The sequence below is a fragment of the Bubalus bubalis genome, chromosome 7, assembly GCF_019923935.1.
Source record: "Bubalus bubalis isolate 160015118507 breed Murrah chromosome 7, NDDB_SH_1, whole genome shotgun sequence".
Taxonomy (NCBI): Eukaryota; Metazoa; Chordata; class Mammalia; order Artiodactyla; family Bovidae; genus Bubalus; species Bubalus bubalis.
In genome coordinates this window covers 93,332,841-93,353,865 of record NC_059163.1, presented here as the reverse complement: position 1 = coordinate 93,353,865, position 21,025 = coordinate 93,332,841, and the positions used below count along the sequence as shown (strand labels likewise).

General features: G+C 39.5%; 1 protein-coding gene across 1 annotated transcript in view; it reads right to left on the bottom strand.

The window, feature by feature from the left end:
• The window catches only part of DKK2 (dickkopf WNT signaling pathway inhibitor 2), a 126,927-nt gene extending 113,292 nt beyond the window's left edge, over window positions 1-13,635 (bottom strand). Inside the window, exon 1 of the mRNA XM_006051404.4 lies at window positions 12,686-13,635. Coding sequence (XP_006051466.1) covers window positions 12,686-12,907 — 222 coding nt within the window. The 5' untranslated portion in view covers window positions 12,908-13,635. The remainder of the gene's footprint in view (window positions 1-12,685) is intronic.
• Window positions 13,636-21,025: the final 7,390 nt, after the last annotated feature.

Here is a 21,025-nt window from a genome sequence, read left to right as displayed (position 1 = left end):
CCAGCTTCATTTTATTCAAGTTTCACTTACAGCAGCCCACAGAAGGTTCCTGTTCTTAACATAATTAAAGTCTGGGTAACCAGATAACTAAGAGATACAAGTATTCCTCTTAAAAATCTGCATAAAAAGGAAAACTCATCAAACTGTTCAGCTCTCATACCGTACTGAAAATAGAGGCTTGAACTGGACGATATCTGGGAGTCTCATTCAACCTTAAAATTCCAACCGGCTTCCTCAAATACACTGTATTTGTTTTTATGGCTACTTATACCAAGGACCCCGTAGAACATATGTGTCTAATAAATGTTTGTTGACTGTGATCGTAGCATCTAATACCTCTAAGAAGTAAGCAATTAGCAAGCTGACTGGCTTACCAGAAGAATTTAATCACATCTGAATTCTCAAACATACCAATGAAAAGTCTTTAGCTGGATTCTCTGGCCTCCAATTTATATGAGGCTGCGGCATAGCATGACTAAGTAGACTCAAGTAAAAACCCTAGCTCTGCCACTCATCAGCTGTGTGGTCTCTGGGCCAAAGTATGAGGTATAAGGTAACTGACACTGTTGTGTGCCAAGCTGAGAAGTGTAGACTTCATGCCCTAGAAGTGAACATTTCTAGAACAGCTTTATCAGAGTTTTTACTTTAGAAAGCTTACTTCTGAAATAGTGTGGAGGATGGTTTGAAGAAGCAAAAAACTACCACAATATTGTAATGTTCCCCTGGGAAATGATAATGGTCCGAATCAAGGCCATGAGAGTTGGGATGACAATAAAACAGCAAAAGCAATCATTGAAGAAGAAGAAGAATCCTCTAAATTAGAGGATAATTACTAGGAGCAGGAACGGCAAGCAGGAAGCCTGCACTGTTTATAGCCTGAACAAATGTTTGGGTGAGATCCGTGCACATGTAACATGAAAGATCAGAGCTGCTACACTGTTCACTAGGAAATGCCAACTTAGCAACACAATAGTATGTTTTCACCAGCTTTGAAAAATATCCACTTTCCTGTTTGAAGGGTTTGTGGCAAAAATCTTTTTTGTCTGTCACAGTTAATGTGATCTCACAGCCATACAACTTGACTTTACAATTGGCTGTTTCCCTGAAATTTATGCTTTGTGAACCCTATAACATATAATGTGCCCAAAATATGATGCTCAAGTTTAGTTCCAGAACTTTAAAATACACTTACTTCTATTATAGAGACCCTTATTATGCCTTTCCAAGACATTTTAAAAATATATAAACAGTAACATATCTTATACATGATAGAATAAAAATGCAGAGGGCTCTTCTTGAAGTCATAGGCAGGATATTCTAATAGCAGGCTGTCTGTAGCCTGCAGGAATAAAAGTAATAATTATCATAATAACATCACTAAGTTCTAATCAGAAATGTGGAAGTATTACTACTGGCACTTATTTTTTTCCAGGAAACCCAAGAGAATCAAGACAAAAAGGCAAAGAAAGAAAACAAAAGCGAATAAACACCTTCCACTCTCGGTCTTTGTTTCTTTAAAAAAAAAGAGAGACAATCTATCAAAACAGAAACTGAATTTATAATTCCAGAATCATAAAATCCATCTAGAATAACTTATTCTTGGTTTAACGCTAATTCATATTTATCGTTCATAAATTCAGAGTGGAAAGGTCTTTAGTTTTTTCATTAAAACAGCCTCTAAAGATATAATGTAAATAAGCAATGCTTTATATTTTGCAAACAGATAAGATAAAACACCATCATTACAGGCCCTACTTTTCTGATAAGAAAACTAAAGCTTGAAGGTGTCAGATGATTTCTTCATGTCCAGCATGTTAGACAATAGGCTAACCAGGTCTTCTCAATCTATAGTCCAGGCTGTGTCACGTTCCCTGCTATCCTATGTAGAAACTGTATCCTCAACTGTATACTCTTACAAATAAAGTATGATGATACACATTCTGGGCACACACCCAGAAAGAACAATACTAATGTGGGGTAACAGACTAACATTAAGATGTCTGAAACATCCAAGTACCAAACACAGCATTGTTTTAAGTCAGTTACTCCTGAAAGAGAGAGGCAGAGATTCGGTCCATCCCAGGTGAAGAGCTCCCCTACATCGAGACCAGAGGCTGACGGGAGCAGTCTGAGATGATGGATGCTTCATTCCATGAAAACCTGCCTGCCTCTGCCGTCTATGAACTTCCCTCACTGGGGCTGACCCCTCAAGTACTACTGATCTCCAACCATCATGCCCTGAGTTTGCTGCAAGGCAAGGGCAATAGCAGACAGGTCAGTGGTTTTTCAAACAACAGGTTTTGGTCAGCCTATTCTATAGTGATGACTGGTAGTCAAAGATAAAGAGCAAAGAGAACAGAGCAAGAGAGTAGCACAGCACAGAATAGAAGGAAAGGACTAAAGAATTTTTTTTTTTTTTTGCCTGGCCTGCTGCAGTCCATGGGGTCACAGAGAGTCAGACACGACTGAGCGACTGAACAACTGCATCTTAAGAGTATTTATTGTTGAAACTTCTATCAGGGTTGTGTGCATGCGTGTGTGCATGTTCTTGATTACAAAGGAAAATGTTTCTCTTCAGCCAGGCTTCCTGCTAAATGCATTATTAAAGTATCATGACTAAAAGAGCAGGCAAGGATAATATAGCCAAAGCCCTGTCGTTTCATTAATTTTCTTTAAATCCTACCGACACAGTTGTCATCATGGTATTGTATTCTTTGCTAATACATTTTGACACACAAATTGAGAGCTGAAAGGGGGTTCTATATATAATTTATCTCCCATTAGTTTTTTTAATCAACTGAAATTAATTCATCTGCAGAGCTTTGTTATTATTTGAAAGGCCCTTGTTAGAAGTCAGAAGATACAAGTTTCAGCAGAAGTTTCTTTGTCACAGGCAAAGTATTATTTGTAGTATTAGAGCAGATCATGACAGTCTCCTAAATTGCTTCCCTCATATGTAAAATAAGCTGAGTTAAACTTGGTGATTTCTAATGTATATCCCAGCTCTAAGCATGCCCACTTTAGTCTGTTATACAAGTTCTTGAAACCTGCAGGTGATAAAAGTTTTTCTTGGTTCTTTCTATAACACTCTCCATCTTGATTAATAGTGATTAAGCACACTTTAAGAATCTTCTTATTCAGTTATTAAATATCAAGCACTTTTAAGAGTATATCAGGTAAATGTTGAGTAAATGTATAAATGTTGAGGTTTCTCACTCTAAAAATTAATAGTTATTTATAAGACTGGAAGTAGCAAAAAATGACTCTTTAGTGAATAGTTCAAGCTATAAAAACGAACATTACATATTGCTTAAAATATTTGTGTGCATATTATAATATGTAACATTTAATAAGCATAAATAATAGATATTTGCATCTTCTCATCAGATATTAATGTAACAAGTTCATCATAGAGGGAAAAAAATTGGAGGCCATTTAAATCCCAAGGATTCAAATACACAAAGGTCAAGAAACAAAAGCATTGATAGGAATGTACACAGCTTTCATTGATCAGCAGCCAGTGATGAAACAGACCAGAGCATAAGTTGGGGTAATCAGACTAGATTCTTGTGACCTACATTAGTCTGACCCCGGGAACTTTCTATCAGGCTTTTTTATAACATTTAGAAATCAAAAAGACCTGGTTGCCTGATTCCTGACAATTTGATGTTAACCATAAAAGGTTACATTTCGATATGGAGATTTGTTTGTTTCTGGAAGGACTTCCAAAACAGTTGAGCAGGCAAGGAGGCTCAGTAGTTTAAACAAACATACCTCCATAAGTGACAAACGATTTCAAATAAGGAAATAATGGGTTTCCCTGATGGCTCAGATAGTATAGAATCTGCCTGCAGTGCAGGAGACATAAGAGACCTGGGTTCGATCCCTGAGTCTGGAAGATCCCCTGGAGAAGGAAATGGCAATCCACTCAGTATTCTTGCCTGAAAAAAATTCCATGGACAGAGGAGCTTGGCAGGCTGCAGTCCAAAGGGTCTCGAAGAGTTGGACACAACTGAGTGACTAAGCACAGCGCGCCCGCACACAAGGAAAGAAAAGAAGATGGAACAGAAAGAAAAGAGAACTGGGGAGAGAATGTGAAGGAATGCCCACATTTATAGCACAATGTTGTGGAGGAATCAGTGAAAACTATAAAGAGGAATGAACCAGAGAGGAAAAGAAAAATTTGTAATATTACAGAAGTAGGGGAATATATTAGGTATAAGAGATAGATAACAGCCTACAGAGTATACAGGATGGGTACTAGAAAATAGACTTTGGATTTCAAGTGACAAATTAACACAATGTTCGTTGAGCCAAATTTCAAAAGGCTGAGATGAAATTAGAATGAGCAAGTGAACACTGTTATTTGACTCTCAGCCGTCATCTCAGTTGATTGATTTTAAATGACAGTTTCCCCATCTGAATGAAGGTTTTTAGTTCATTACCAGATAGAAACTCTTACTGGCAGTTTATATCTAATACATTGAAAGAAGTGTATTACATACTCCAGTGAGTTGACTTTCACTCTCAATTTAACATTATCAAAATATTTCCAGATTACCTGAATCTTGAAAAAAAGAACTCAAAACAAACAAGGGGATGGAATGGGAATAATGAGCTCTGAATCTCTGAGTCCGCTTCGTACATGACAGGCTGACACTCAAAGAGGGTTTTAAGTCTTCCAAATTCTTAGTAAGCTCTTTGGGGTCCAAGCACTCTGCATAAAGTGTCAAGAAGTTTGCCTCGACACAGGTTGTCTTACTTTAGAGAATATCAAATTAATGCTGTTGGCAGCTGACTCTAATATGTTTTTCAACTGTTTTGGTTCCTATGCTTAAATAACTAATATTGCCATCCTTGTTAGGACCTCCTCCTATCATGGTTGTATTTTTAATGTCTGGTACACTCTTGCTTCTGTGTAATTTCACCAATTATTCAATTACGTACTATTTTGCTTTCTTTTCACAACACTGACCTATTATCACTTTTAATGCTAACATGCAGTACAAGAAACATGATAGCATATGTATGTGTGTATATGTATGTTTTTTTGTCTTGTTTTATTCTGATTGACAATTCTTGGCATTGGTGTAAATGAGTTCATTTGTTTCCTTCATGTATATCATATGCATTCATTTAGTTACTCCTGCCCATCTTGGTGGGGAAAATTAAGTAGCCACTTTCTATTTTTTACAGGAGCACTTGACCTTACATATTTCTGTAATGGTAATAGAAATAATAACATCAGCTAAATGACTGAGTGCACTTTCCTCGTCCTCCCTGTTGCCCAGTAAGTTGAGTGTTATTACTATTATGGTTGCTATTGTTATTAGTATCCTATTTTACAGATTTTTTTAAAAGGACCAGAGATTAAGTGGCTTTTCCAAAGCCATTAAGCTAGCCAGATGCAATTGAGAAAAACTCCCCTAAGAATTCTGTTATGAAACTCTAGTGCTGCTACAAATCAACTGATTATCTGAAAGGCAGTTAGGAGGAGGTCAAAAGTAAAGGAAAAACAAAACCAATAGCAAGTTCTAAATGGCTTCTCCCTCTCTGATCAGAGTGTGATGGATGCCAGCCAGACCAATGGAAAGTCACTCCAGAGAGGCTGCTGGGAAGGCCCCCACATTGCTGATGTCAGTGGGCACACGGTGTCACTTAGAGGCAGGGGGATGGGTACTGTGTGGTGGTTACGGAGAGCAAAATAGGATTTATGCAATAGCGTTCCTTTCTACTTGCGGCAATGCAATAATTTAATGGAGAAGAGTAGGAGAAAGAAAGAGGGTGTGTGTGTGTGTGCGTGCATGTGTTAGTGAATTTTCTCTGGCAGGGAGGCAAGTAAAGGCAGAGATGACACTACTATGTGCCTGCTTTTGAGTCCATAAACTATTCACATACTCTGGCTACTCAGAGTAGCAGTTGGCATCAACTGCTTGATGGTTTGGGTTTGGGTTTTGCTATGGTTTTTAATGAACCTAGAGTCATACCTGTGTGAGTTGAAAATAGAATAGGGAAGAATAAAATAAAGGTCCATGTTTCCTCTTAACTCTGTATTGTATAGATAGTGTACCCATGTTTTATTTGGCTGGATACTCTGGCAGCGCAGCCTGGTAGGTAAATATTCAGGCTCTAACACTACATCACTTAGGTTCATGTTGTGGCTTTCTGCACCTACTGCTGTGTGACTTGTACAAATTGCAAAACCTATCTGTGTCCCAGGAGAATTATTGCTTTATCATTTATAAAAATAAGGGCAATATTAGGACTTACTCTCTTCAAAGGGCTACTGAGAGAATGAAAAAAATTAATTCAAATGAAATATTTGAAGCAATGCCTGGCAGAGTAAATAAGTAACAAATGGAACTTCTTACTATAATTTAATGTGTGCTATGCCTACTTGCAAGCCAATTTAAGAAAATGATATCTGAAAGCCACTCTTGTCTTCCAGTCCTGGGAAGAACATTCTTATTCTACATGATAAAGCATAACATGGAAAGCTAACATTTTTAGGAGATATTTGGATAAATCTAACACTTAAAAAAGTCTCTCTCCCTAATTGTAATGCTTTGTTTTTCTAATTAATGTTCATATTCATTCACTGCTTTTATTTATTTGCTTGCTTTAGACAGGGTGGGATAGCTAAAATGTTGTATGATAATGAAATATTTAAATTTAAGCTATTGTATGTGCCAAAATTATAATACTTAAGTAGAATCAACCAATTAAATTAGACCCTGTAATATATTTCAAAAGATATCTGATGCACATTTGTCCCTTTTATCTGACTGTGGAAAAGAGATAAGTAACTTATTAAAATATTTACTACTTTTCTGTTTTGCTGATTTTATTCCTACATTGAAGCACATAGATAAATCTAAGCTACTATTAAAATCCCACAAACGTAGTATCCTAATCAGTTTCACTGGTTGTGGATAAAAGTTAAAATACTAATTCTGTTTTTAGTGCTGCATAAACTGAGTTAAAATATGTCAGTTTATATCTGATATTGAAATCTCTTCTGCCTCAATGGTTTCTGATTTAATTTACCATTACAAAGACAAGGATTTACAGGATGAACTGTCCCTAAGGACTCTGATTAGACGCTGGTGCTACTCATGGTCTTCCTTTCTTGTTTTGAACCCAAAGAAGTGGGCAGTAACCCAAAATTGTTAACATGAGAGACTCATTGGGAAGCCACTATTTAAAATATTTGGATGTTGACTTTCCTCCTGTGTACAGATGTTCCTATCAAAAAAAAAAAAAATCACCTATATTTTATATCAGTTGACCTCTGTGTGTGGGAGAATGGTTTATATTTATTCTGGAAAACAACAACAACAACTATTAGAGAAAAATATATCGTTTTCTAATTCCTGGAAAGTAAAGCAGGAACAGAGGAAGAAAAAAAATTAACTTCTGCTTTCCTTAAACAGTAATACTAAATTTTTGTTTTACGTTCCATATTAACATATTTCTATGTAATCTTAAAGCAATGTTACATGACACAAAAATCTATCTATTATTATTAATTTTGTTTTGGGGAGGTTGCTTCAGATTTTTTAAAAAATGACTCTAAGAGGAATATAAATATTGCATAAATGTTTTCAATGGTTAAATAATTAACTAGGAGTAGCTTTATCACCTTTTTATAGATGAATACAAGTGACTAGAGGTATAATGAAGCAAAATGACTTAAAAGGGCCATGAGGAAATCACAAAAATAAGATTGTAACTCTTTTCAATGCTACGTCAATACCAAAGAATGAACAGCCAGAAGAGACTGAGTCTAAAATACTAAATATACTGACTATTATAAAGGCCTCTGTAATTTAACAGGTCATTTTACTGTACACTTAATATAACTGTGCAGGGAAAAGAAGAAGAAAGCATGATAGTCTCCTAGGTACCCTTCTATTACATTGCTTTCTCTACTTTAAAAATTATACGATTTGAAACATCCTGGGAAGGAGTTTGTATCAGAGAGGAGTACTCAAGAAGACTATGGTAAGGTCAGAGTCACAGCTGGAGTGAGTTTAAGTAACCTTGTCCTTTGCTTTCTCTTCTCTCACACAGAAATAAAATGATGGATGTCCCCACTTAGATTATCATTAAAATACTTTTGCCATTCACTAGGTAACCTTCACTTGTGTCAACCATCAACTCTCTACTATCGATAAAGAAAGAAAAGAAGTAGTGTAGTGTATTTCAAATATTTTTATTTGTTTGGAAAGAATTAATTTTAGAGATGACTTGCTTTCCTGATTACGTTTAGTGTCAACTGAAGTACAGAGCAGATAGCAAATATTTAACCTCTAAGAGGGGAAAGTTGGGCTGGGATTTTCAGAAAAAGGTCATGGCTAATTTTAGAAAGTTAAGCGATCACCTCCAGAAAATAGGATATATAGTTTTTTTCAATGAGCATTTTCATGAGTGCATGCAAATAGATATGGCATTTTTATTAAAGAAAATTCAAAAAAAAATATTAGTGTTCTCTTACCAACTTCCTCAAGCTTCCGTTTCAGTGTATTTCAAGCGTTCTTTTCTTACAACATAATTTCATCAAACCCCTGTCCCTCAAGTGTCCAAATTATATTAGAAAATAATGGAATCTGAATTTATATGAAACCAATTTCACCTTCTTTTTAGAGACATATACCAAGAAGCTTTTCTACCTTTAAAATATAATTATTTTTCACAGTTCTAATCATAAGTTTTACAAATACTTCAAATTCATACAGCGTTGTGTTCAAATTAAATCTGCTGGTTTCAAAAAACAAAACAAGGAGTAAAGGCTAAAAGAAGCAATTACAAACACATTCAAAAGATTTCTTATTCATATATAAAAAAATCACTGTTCATTTCAAGGGTAAACTGATTTTATAAACTGCTTTTTGAAAAAAAAATCTGCCTTTAAGGTGGCCTGCAAAAATCGATACCTCATACACCTGAGGTGATATTGAGCAATAGTGTACTTAATCAGAATATATTTGTTCACATGATATTGAAATTTTGCCTAATAATGCTTTTGATTTAGAAAGTTTGCAAGTCTCTTCATAAATTGAGATGTATAAATTATTCATATATAAGCTAGTTACAGCCCTACGATCTAATTTATCCAATATACATATACAAACGCATACTACCTTTTAAAACCCATCAGTAATAATAGATGCAAGTGGAAAGTCAAATTAAAACAATGTGAATAATTCACCAAAATAATTTTTTCTGTTTCTGTTTCCATCACCTGAATGAAGAGTAAGACATTCAACTTTCTATGGCACTTTGAATCAAAACTCATAACTATGTCTTTGAAAACAAACCTAAGGATGAGAATTTTAACACCCCTGGAGAACAGTGGATTTTCTCTGGGCGCCCTCTAAATCTTTCCTGAAATTCAAAGACAACTTTTACAGAAGTGATTTACAAATAATCCACCTTGCTGACAGGACAAGTAAAATTCCTATAAATAAGAATATTTTCTTCATATGAGATCAGACTACGGTGAATCAAGAAAAGCTTGGAGCCCATTTAGCCTCATTTTCACATTTGTAGATTAATGAATTATTAAATTTCTTCAACAATTTCTTCTGCAATAGCAATAACATTTTTATTTTTATTCTCCATTATGAAAATAAATCAGGAAAAGTAGACAATCATTCAACTTTCACTTAAGGAAAAGAAGACTAAAGACTAAGTTTCTGACACTCATACTTGAGGTTTTATCTTACAGTCTCTGGTCCCTGTATCTTTACTGTTCAGGGCTTCCCTGGTGGCTCAGACAGTAAAGAATCCACCTGCAGTGTGGGAGACCTGGATTCAATCCCTAGGTTGGGAAGACTCCCTGGAGGAGGGCATGGCAACCCACACCAGTATTCTTGCCTGGAAAATCCCACGGACAGAGGAACCTGGTGGGCTACAGTCCACAGGGTCGCAAAGAGTTGGACATGACTCTTAGTCAGACTAAGTCAGTGACTGATTGACAGAACATCATCAATCAAAGACTGAGGATGGGACGTATTAGGCCTCAAAATGACACTATATAATTAATTTTGACAGTTGGCATTTTACTTACAAATTTTCTCAATCAATTATTTTGTGATGGATAAAAATTCAGCTCAACTGAATTTTATTTGTAGTTTTTCTCCATAAAAGGATGTGGCCTCTTCCATTTGGAACAATCTTTCTAATTTCCATTCCATTGTTGAAAATAAGAGTGCTAAAATTTTTGGTAACCACATAAGAAGTGGAAGTAAGAAGATAAAGAGATCCATAAGTATTCAAAGAATTCCTCTACCTCTATAAGAAAAAGTTTTTTGTTTTTTTTTCTATTTGTTCCTTCAGAGCAGTACACATTTTAGACCACCTGATAAACAAGTGCAAAGCCAGAATATACAAAAGATAATAATTTTATTTTCCAGCTATCTTCCTGTGATTCAACTCAGTGTTTCATTCCATGTTCCCACTGTCTCTAATATGTTACAATTTTCTCGCAAATCCGATGTCAATTTTTAAGGATCCTGTATTACAATTAAGTGAATATAATGAAATATATTCCATTGAACCACTAAGATATGGAGAGCATAAAAGATATTCAACTCAAAAAAAAAAAAAAAAGGAACTTCAACTGATGTATAAAAGAAATCTTCAATTTGAAGACATGCAACATAACTCAAATCCTCTTTAGGGAGCAGAAATTTGGAGAGATATAAAAATAAGCAAGCATATTTGTATATGGATTAATATCAACACATAAGTGATAAGCCAGGTTTTTAGATGGATCCCACAGTCTAGTCCATATAACCGTATGGCTAGTGGCAATACTGATATAACTGATAATTTGACTGAGCAACGTTAGGTGTTGGGGTCCATGGTGTCAGAAACTTTTAAACTTCTTTACAGAAATTCACAGAATGTACATAGATTAGAATCAAAAGGAACCTCAACGATTACTGGGTCCATCCCTCTGTTCTTGGCTGATCTCAACACGGCTCTTTTCAACAACTGATAAGGTGGAATTTGAAGTCAGTAACATTAGGGGGGAAAGTCAGATGATTTGGACTGGGCGCACCCCTTCTCTGTAAGCTTTGACCCATTGTGTAATGGGTTTCTAAGAGAATGTTGTCAGTTCCTATTGAAAACGGCAGAGCATTTCCTAACGAGGAGAAAAGAGCAATGAGAATGGTCTTGTAAGTGTGGATGGAGGTGTGTGCACATGTGTGAGAATATGCACAGGACATGTATGCCTGTGGTGTGTATGCAGATGTATAGTTTCTTATTTCCCCTGAGTCATTAAAAAGAATCCTGTGTTTGCAGACTTTGTTTTCCTTTCAGAGGAGAGCTGAAATGTTTGACATTTCAGAACCCAGGAAGCATTCTGGAACTGCAGAACTAGCAAAACTCTCCCCGTGAGAGGGCAGTAGGGGGCCAAGCAGAGCAGACTCTTCCCTGTGGTCCCTCCAGGACCGGGCTTGGCTGTCAATCTTCACCCTGACGCCTGCGCTGCGGGCATGGGCAGTGGAAGACGCTGCTGAGAGCGCGCACAGCAGCTGCAGCAGGCTCCTCTCGTAAAATAAGGAAACCCACGATCTGTGGGGCAATGAGCTGCCTTTATGAGTTGACAGTTGGGCTGTGTGAGGTGCCGGTGCTGCTGGACAAACTGGCTCTCAGTCTTGGCTTCCCACAAAAGGAGCGGAAGGGGGAGCTGTAGTGGTTCCCAGTGCCCACAGGGCCCCCTTTCCTGGCTGCTGTGTGCTGGCCACAGCGGGTGCCGCGTGGAGCATGCGAGCTCTTGTCTCTCTCTGTGTCTGTTTGTGTAACTACTTGCATGACTGTCAATCTCCCTGTCTGCCTGTGTGACAGAGAGACAAAGATGTTCGGGAAAGTTTTCACTGGAAAACATACCTCGGCAGTTCTCCTGGCTATGTCCCAGGTACCCTGGTCCTCCGCACCTGATACTACCTCTGTCAGCTCATTATTTTGTTTCCTCTGGGATGATTTATATCCAGACGTGAGAAATGCACGTGTACTGAGGTTTTCTGTATGTGACCTTACTTCACGGAACTGAGAAGGAAGGAGAACCTGAAAAACGGTAAATTTTCCCTTCGGATTGTAAAGTGCATGGGATAAGAGCCCAGAAACTGGACTCTGACTGTCCGAATTGGAATCCCGCTCTGCCACCTACACTAAGTGTGTGCCTTGGGCAAATGGCTTCTACTCCTTGCCTAAGTTTCTTCATTTGCAGGGAAGGCATAGTAACAGCGCCAAGCTCATAGGGTGGTGAAGATTAAATATATGGAAAACTCCTAGAACAATACCTGACACCCAATAGTTGCTGTGTGTTAGCTAGTACCAGCCTCCTCGACATCCGCTGTGTTAAATGCGGAGAAGGACCTTCCTGCCCATTTTCCCCATCGGTACTCACTAGGGCTCCGTACATACCCATATCCCAAAACAGAGATGAGAAAGCACCCTATCCCCTATCCATCCCGCCCGCTCCACATCCTCCAGCACTCACACCCACACAGCCATCCCCGCCAGAGCAATCGTGCATCTGGGAACCCCTCCCCAGCTATCCTGTGCGCCACACCTGGGGGCGCACTCCGTGTGGGCTAAGTCAAATGAAGTGCCCAAGAGCCCCGGTCCCTACCTCTTCTGGTTGAAGAGTGTATTGGGGGTATTTTCCTACCTGCCCCAGGTTTTTGCCCTTCTTACTGCCGCCGAAAGCCAGTCCTTGGTAAGTGCCCGCAGATCGATTGGCGGCCTGGGCAGGCGTCTCCCCGCCCAGAGAGGACTTGATGGAGTTGAGTTTGGCCCGTGAGCTGCCGAACTGTGAGCTCTCCACCATCAGCACCGCGGCCAGTAGGAGCAGGCAGCGGGAGGAGTCCTTGCCCCGCATCAATGCGGCCATCTCCCGGCGAGGGATCCCCCGGGGAGGCGCAAAGCCCGCAAGGATGCGGATACAAATGGGAAGGAGGACCCCAACACGGGGCCCTGCACTCGGGGCGCCGGGACTCGCAGACTCTGTTCCCCCAACCCCACTTGGCTTTGGGGGCCCAGCACCGTGTGAACTCAGTCTCAGTCTCAGACCCGGAGTAAGCGCGACCCAAGCAAGACCCGCTTCTCCGCCAGGGCAGGAAGTTCTGCAGTAACTGGAAGCAATCAAAGGCGAGGCGCCTTCTCGCCAAGGAGGCGTGACCCGAGGTGCAAGCAGACCCAGCCCCACGGGCCGCACCGCTTCCGTTGCTCCTTGCCCACACCTCCTCCGAGGTCCTGCCTCGGCTCTCAGAGGTCCAGTCCTCCTCTTAACTGCTCAGGAGGTCCACATGAGTTCGTTCGCCTTCGGCCTCAGTTGCGTTTTCTCTCCTCTCTTTCTTCTCTACCTCTTAGGTCTCAACCTCTGCGGGACTCAAGTCCTCCTTTTCAAAGTTGGCGGGCACTAATATGGGAGATCAGGAACCGCCCCCAGACCGGACCCTGGAGATCAGAGGCCAGCTAAGGTTTCGCACGCGCATGCAAAGTCGCCCGAAGCGGTGTTCAACCAGCCCGCAGCTAAGCGCTGCCAGGGATGCTGCGTTGCCCCGGGAGCTGCCCTGCGCTCCGCGCGGTCTCCCTCGCTGCGTCTGCTCTCTCACCGCCGCCCCCTTTGCTTTTTATAGCTTCTCACAGCGGGGTGGTTGGGGGGGGGTTCCCTCCGCCCCCAGTTTAAGAGTGACAAAGACTAAAACCGTTTCTATCACCCGCACGTCCCCGCCCGCCCCCTTTCTCTTTTTCTTGCGGCTTTTCCTTCTGAGGCTTCCCCTTATGCTTCTCCTCGCCCCCTCCCACTACCCTTCCACCGAACAGCAACTGAGATGGGATTCACCCCTAGAGTAACAGGCGGACTCCTAATTCCTGACAACCAACCGCACCAGAGGGTGGAAGAGCCTTTGCCAACAAACGGAGGGCAAATGTGGAAGTGAAGAGGGGCGAACTGCCACCGCGGTTCAGGACTGCCAGCACCCTTCCATGGGTTCCCCAACCCACCTCCAGTCCCTGACTCCGAGAGGAGCCCTAGAAAAGCCCGACAGAAAGTTAAGGAAAATGAGCATCTGGGCGTTAATGGTCTGTGTACACTCACGTTGGGTTTTAGCCTGTGCCTTCCAGAGGATGTGTGAGGCTGGCACTGTATTGGTGCGCCAGGGAGTGTGTAACCGATCCAGATGGGGCTTTGGGAAGAAGAGTATCAGAGAAGGGGGAAAGAAAGTCCCACCACGCTACTAAAAGGCATTTGGCACTTTCTCGTCTCCTCCTTCTTCACCCTACAGACCCCCTCCCCACCACACAAGTAGCTGTTTGTCTCCGTCTTTGAGGAGCGGGAGGAATGGAGGCAGGGGACCTGAGCTCTGAACCGCACAGTTCTACGGGGGCATCTTTATCATCCTAGGCAACTCCTCCTTTGCAAAGAGGAAATCCCAGACAGGAATGAACTGCAGGCGAGGGAGGCTCTGAGGTTCTGCTTTCTGCCTCTTAGCCTCTGGCAATTATATGCAATGCCTTTCCTGGGAGACCCGGAGGCTCGCCAGGTCTCCTTTGCTTCGGCGGGAAAGAGGTTCAGAGAAGGGCTCGAGCGCGGCGCTTGGGGGCGCCAGTGGCAGCTGGCGAGGCGAGGAAGTAAATGCTAGAGATGCGAGTTGTCCCAGGCAATCTCCCGGTTTGGAGATGATCAGAGGCAATAGAGCGCCCAGGCTTCCAAAACAACCCAAGGGTTTAGGAAACTGTTGCATTTCTCCTTCTCTGGTGTGCTACCATCTGTGCACAGAGAAGTCGAGGCTGTGCGGCACCACCACTCGGTGGAGAACAGCTAGGGGAGGAAGCTGTTCTTTCGGAACATGCTGTCGAATTTTCAGACCCGAGTTCCTCAGCTTTCACACCGGATCCTGGCACACAAGGGCACGGACAGGGGCACACAGGCAAGGTGGTATTGAGACCGCTAGCCATTCCTTTCTTTTCCCACAAAAGGGCTGAGGTCTAAAGTGTGAATTTACAGCTGGGTCCCCCAGGCTGCACCAGCCTTGCATGTTTCTCTGCCCTGTTGTGTGAATCTGTGTGTGGAATTCATTTTCAGAATGATTTTTTTTTCTTTTTGAATACACAAGCAAAAGATGATTAAAATTTGAGGAATCCTCAGATATGTTTTCTTCAGATTGCCATGTGCTTCTTCAGAATATAAGCGATTTATCTTAAAAAAAATTTTTTTTCACTTTTAAAAAATGTGCCCAGAAATGGATTTGTAAGGACAAGTGAAACATTCCAGGCACTACTGGAGGGCAAGAAAACTGACTTACACTCTATAGATCAGTACTTGGGATTCAATGCATAGCCTTTACACACAGGCGTATCTTTTGTCTTCATTGGGATTTGCCAATCAGAGAAATAGATAAAATTAACTTAGGAGCCTAAAGGTTTGTATATTTTTCAAGAGTATTTTAGAGCAAGAGGAAAAGGGAGTTAAATATGTAAGCAGTAAATTGCTTAACCTCCACTTGAAGAGTGTGGATATCCACAATCTGCTGAAGAACCACCTCAAATGAATCAAAAGAAAATTTGAAGATACTTTGCCTGTTTCTGTTGATTCCCTCTTTCTTTACCACCAATCAAAGTAAGATGCTACATAGTCAGAACCTAACTCCTGGCATGTTCTACAAAGAAATAAGTGTAAAGCTCAGCATATGTACTCTTGAGAAACCCGTAGGCTCTGGATATCAGGATAAAGAGATTATCTCAGAGGTTTACACAGGACCCTACAAATTCCAAAAGCAAACTTTGCAAATACAGTTAAAAATCAAAGTTCACATGAAAATTACTTTCACAAACACTGTCCCTTTTATATAAAACAAAATCAACGGCTAAAACATACACAACTACACCTGAGGCTAAAAAGGAGGTAAAAAACTAATTTCATTCATGATCCAGATGCTCTCTGTAACACTGTATAGAAGACAGAAACAGACACACAAAACCCACATGCAGACAAGTAGATACGCATACACAAAATCAACTAACTGCAAATAAACATAATCCTTTGGATTACTGTCATGATCCCACACGTGTTTTCTTATGTGTTTTCGTAAGTATGAAGACACAAATTTCATATTCTACAAAAACAGACTTTTATACCTTTTGCAATAGCATCATTAGGAAGCAAATGTATAAAAGCAACACTATACAGAAGTATAGGGTCCTCTTAACCAGATGAAAGTGCCTCTTTCTCCTTTGGCCATAATTTCCCTCTTTTTGCTCCTCACCTTAGGGTCACTTTGGTTCCACAGAAAAATCACAACTGACTCAGCAGTTCCTACCGGGTCCTGATTTCCTTCTGAACACTTAGGGCCAACGTGAGCTCAGTGTGCTCCTCATTGCCTTATTCTTCTTTTCCATCCTATTACCTCTGCCTGCATTAGCAACTACTTCCAACAATAATCCATTATCAGTTGCTCATTTATTCACTGTAAATTTATTAAACGTAGGGCCTTGAGTATATAAAAGTGAGTAAGTCAGGGCCTTGGCATTGGAGGGGCTCACATTCCACTGTGAAGGCCGTGACTTACTGAAATCTGCCTCCACCCATCTCAGGAGTTGCTGCCATGACCTTCCTCTGTTCTCATCTGCCACTGAATTCTGCCAGCCTCAGTCTCTAAGAGGGTATTTGGATCTTCCAAGCTAGACTGAATTTTCACATGACTATGGGAATAAAAGTATTAGCAGTGTCCCTCCAGAGTCTTGTCTTTTCTCATGAATTGCATTTTAATAGCATACGGGGAGACAGTATCCCTATATTTGTGGTTAAATGCAGAGAAATGACACTAAATAAGAATAGAAGTAGGGTACTATGGCAAACTTGGAAAGGGACACTAATTTTCAGTAGGGCCCACAGGTCCACAATCATTTTGTTCACATGAGATAGACATGAAACATCTTCATCATGCTGGTGGTTAAAGGATTTGGAATTTCTGTCTTTGTAGGTTTCCTCTCTCCATAATAAATCAATAAATCAGCCTACCTGGTCCTCTATTCTAGCAAGACTTTGTCTCTTACCAATGACAATTTTATGTTTCTCACTTTGCCTAAGGAAAGACAGTATCACGTGTCAGCACCAATTACATTTTAAATAATGCATAATAAATAGTTGTTAGCACTAGTACTGTACACATTACCAGATATGAAAAATCGCATCTCCTGTACACACTATCCTTGCGATAGTTCAGCTGTTCACTCTCTTCTGACTTGATCTCCTGGACAACAGAACCAGCTAATGAGAAAAGACCATGTCACTCACATTTAAGGCACTAGCTGTACTTGACGTAAACAAGCACAGGTGAAACGGTTCAAGTTTATTTCGGAGTAAATCAATCAGAAACATGATTTCTTAGCCAATGTCTTGTTTTTTGATCCTAACACATCAGTCTTCTCAATACTTAATCTGCCACCCAAATGAAAGAAATTTATTAAAGTAGTCCCTCCCTGAGAGACTGAATCCAACTAATAAAAAGCGTGCAAATAATATAGTCAGAAACTCTGACAGAAACTTCTATTGATTCTTGTGCATATGAGTGACCTTAAATAGAACTGAAATTAGATATCACCTCCAAACATGTAACACCAAACCTGTCACAATTTCTGCTGGTTCTACACCTCTACTGCTGAGCTCTGGCAGGCTATTTTAAGATTCATCTTTGGAAAGACTACTAGACTTGGTGGCAAAAGGGAATTCTACTTAATTCTTGACAGAGGCCAGTAGTTTCCAAACTCTGTTCCTTGGATCTCCAGAGTTCTGCAGAAGTCTGACAAGGAAGTTAGACCTGCTCTTATTTTTGACAGGATCTCATGGGAAATGGCTCCAGCAAGATGGATTTTTAAATGCCTGTCTTGTTACTGTTTTTATTTAGGGGAGGGCTGTGTTAGTTGCTTGGTTGTTTTTAATCATCTGCATAGATATGGATGCAATAATGAGTTGGGCAAAATGCTGTATGAGCCCTTAACCTGCCAACTGCATGGAATGATTGCTATCCTGTTACTGTTGCAGATTTTTTCCAAAACAAACATTACTCAAAGGAAGAAACTATTGAAAATCTGGCAGTTTTTCCAGTCAGATATGATCATTTGAAGTAAAGAATACTAAACAATGGAAGGGCAGAGTAGCTAATTGAGTCATGGTAAAATGTGTTTGTTCCTGGTCAGTTATCTAAATCTATGAATATAAACACAGAAAAGCTTCAACTATAAAATAAATTGTGGCACAGATTGGAAAATAATAGGAAAACTATTTGCAAAAACTAAGGGAAAAATTTCCTAAGTGGCAATTTAAAATCTGTGTTTGAAGCCTAATCAGGATTAGTAACAGGAAATGCAAACTGTGTTGTTCATCTTCAAAACGATCATTCTGTAACAGATCTTATATTCTGCTACCCTGGAAATAGGCTCCAATGCTCAAAATCAGCTTGAGGTATGAAAAAAATCAAGGTATTAAACTTTCAATCAGTTTAAGGGATTTTACAGCTTAGAAGATACAGGAATAACAAAGAATAATAATAACCAAAATATACAAATGCTTACTATGTGCCAGGCTTGTTAGGTACTTTACATGTATTATCTCTTATTTGCATCCCACAGTTCATGTCTTTAAGTCCATGTCCAATATTAAACTGAGCAGAGGGTAACTTGCAACACATCAGGCCCTCAGTTGTACTTACAGAGGTGCAACCATGGCAACAACGTGGAATGCACCTAAGAAAAGGAGAATTCATCTGAAGAAAATGGAGACACCTTTGCATCACTGAAGGAGGACTTAAAACACTGATTCCTCTAAAAGAGCCAAGATAAATCCTTTGATAAAGGGCCAAAAATAACACCAACAACACAAGTGGATGAGTATGTATATTGCAGCTTCGACCAATAGAGTAAAAGCCTCTTGGAAACAATGATATAACAGAAAACCAACAAAGACTCTCTGTTATAAAGAGGGTGTCTTCATCTGCTCAGGCTGCAGCAGTGAAACACTACGGACTGGACGGTCTAAACAACAGCAATGCCTTTACTTACAGTTCTGCAGTCTGGAAGCGCAAGATCAAGGTGTGAGCAGGTTTGGTTTCCTCTGGGGCCGTTTCCCCTAGCTTGCAGACAGCCCTCTTCTCGCTGTGCCTTCCTTCCATCTTTGTCCAAATTTCCTCTTTTTAAAAGAATACGTGCCATATTTGCATTAGGGTGTATCCTAAAGACTGCATTTTAGCTTAATTACCTTTTGAAAAACCTTATCTCCAAAGGCAGTTATGCAATCATGCCTTATCTCCAAAGGCAGTAAAGGAGTTATGGAGGTACTGGGGGTTAGGGTGGCAGCATATACATTTGGGGAGGGGGCATGAAATTCAGCCCCAAACCGATGGAATTATAGACACCGGGAATATAAAACATTTGAGGAAAGGGTAACTTTCTGGAACTCTACCAGAGTTCCTAAACATAATGTGGGGGAAGTGGCATAGGTTCAATTAAAAGTGTTATTTAGAACTTTTCTACTATCATTTTACCTCTTACCTGTGTTAATAATATTAACTTCTTCACCTTTCTTCTGTGTGAATTATGGCCAAATATGAACACAGCTGGACTCTGAATGTGAACATCGAGATTCCACAGGGCCTCTGAAAAACACAACAAAAAATACAAGCTATTTGCCAAGAAGATAAGATCATTTAGACATTTAAAAACAGCACTTTGTTAATGAAAGATGGAAACAATAAAATACAGGAGTGAATGATACAAAAATGAAGTTATTATAGATCAAGGGAAAAGGAAGCAGCCATCAAAAATAGAGTGATCTAGCAATCAGCACATTGTTCTGTTAATAACTTAATTTGTCCATTTATTTAATTTAACTTGTTCAGTTTACTCAGTAAATTAATAGTCACTTGGAATCACAGTACTTTTAATTAATTCAAGGCAGTGCTAAATATGTTGAAGCAGAGGGACTATCTAATTTCACTGAAACTGTTCATGAAATCATTTTGTAATATATGTGCACTGTGACCACTTGGTTTTTAAGTTATTAAGAAATCTGAGTTAGAATAAGTTCAAGCTTCATTTTTTTAGTTGTTACTGTTGTTGTTCCTCCTGAAATCCATAAAACTCATCTACAGCAATACCACCCTGAACACACCCAATCTAGTCTAAAACCCATAAAATGCCATTTGATTATTGGTGTCAAGAATATATGTGCAGATTTGTATGTAACTAAGATAAACAACATCTCATAGAACACAATAACTGTTTCCATATTCTAAAATTCAGTTACCTTTGTTCTTGAATACCAGTATTGTATATTTTAATTAACAAGGGAATGACATTCTTAAATCTTTGATCAGTTTGCCTGTTAGGTATCAAAATGTATTATATGCCCCCTAAATGAAGAGTAACTTTTGGAAATAGAATTTACAAGAGCAATCAGGACAAAAGAAAAAGTCTAGGTAAAAATGAACAAAGGGAGAAAGTAGATCTCAAAAATAAGAGACCAGTTTTTAAATCACTTCATAAACACGAGAGAAGTGGGAGTGCTAGAGATATGTAGCTAGAAAAGTTATTTTGTTCCCAAACTCTCTCTAATACAAAGAAATGTTTATCTGAATTAACAATGGGCAACGAAGGAGGGTTGTGGTTCAATCCTATATAAATTTAATATGTAAAAAAAAAAGAAAACAGACATAGCAACACTACCTGCAGGAAAAAAAAGAAAGAAAGAAAAGAAACATAAAAAACACAATGCCCAGTAAACACATAAAAACAGTAACCTACTATTCCAAACAGTAACCTAATATTCCAAAACATGATAAAGAAAATTAAGAAAAATTTGTAACTATGAAAGAACATATGTCAGGATTAGAAAACTTTAATAACATGTTTCAAGAAAAGAAAGATATAAAAAGAGAGGTAACAAGCAAAATCATTTCAGAAATTAAGACTGAATGAATCTCATAAAGAAAATCTTTAGGAAAAATACCAG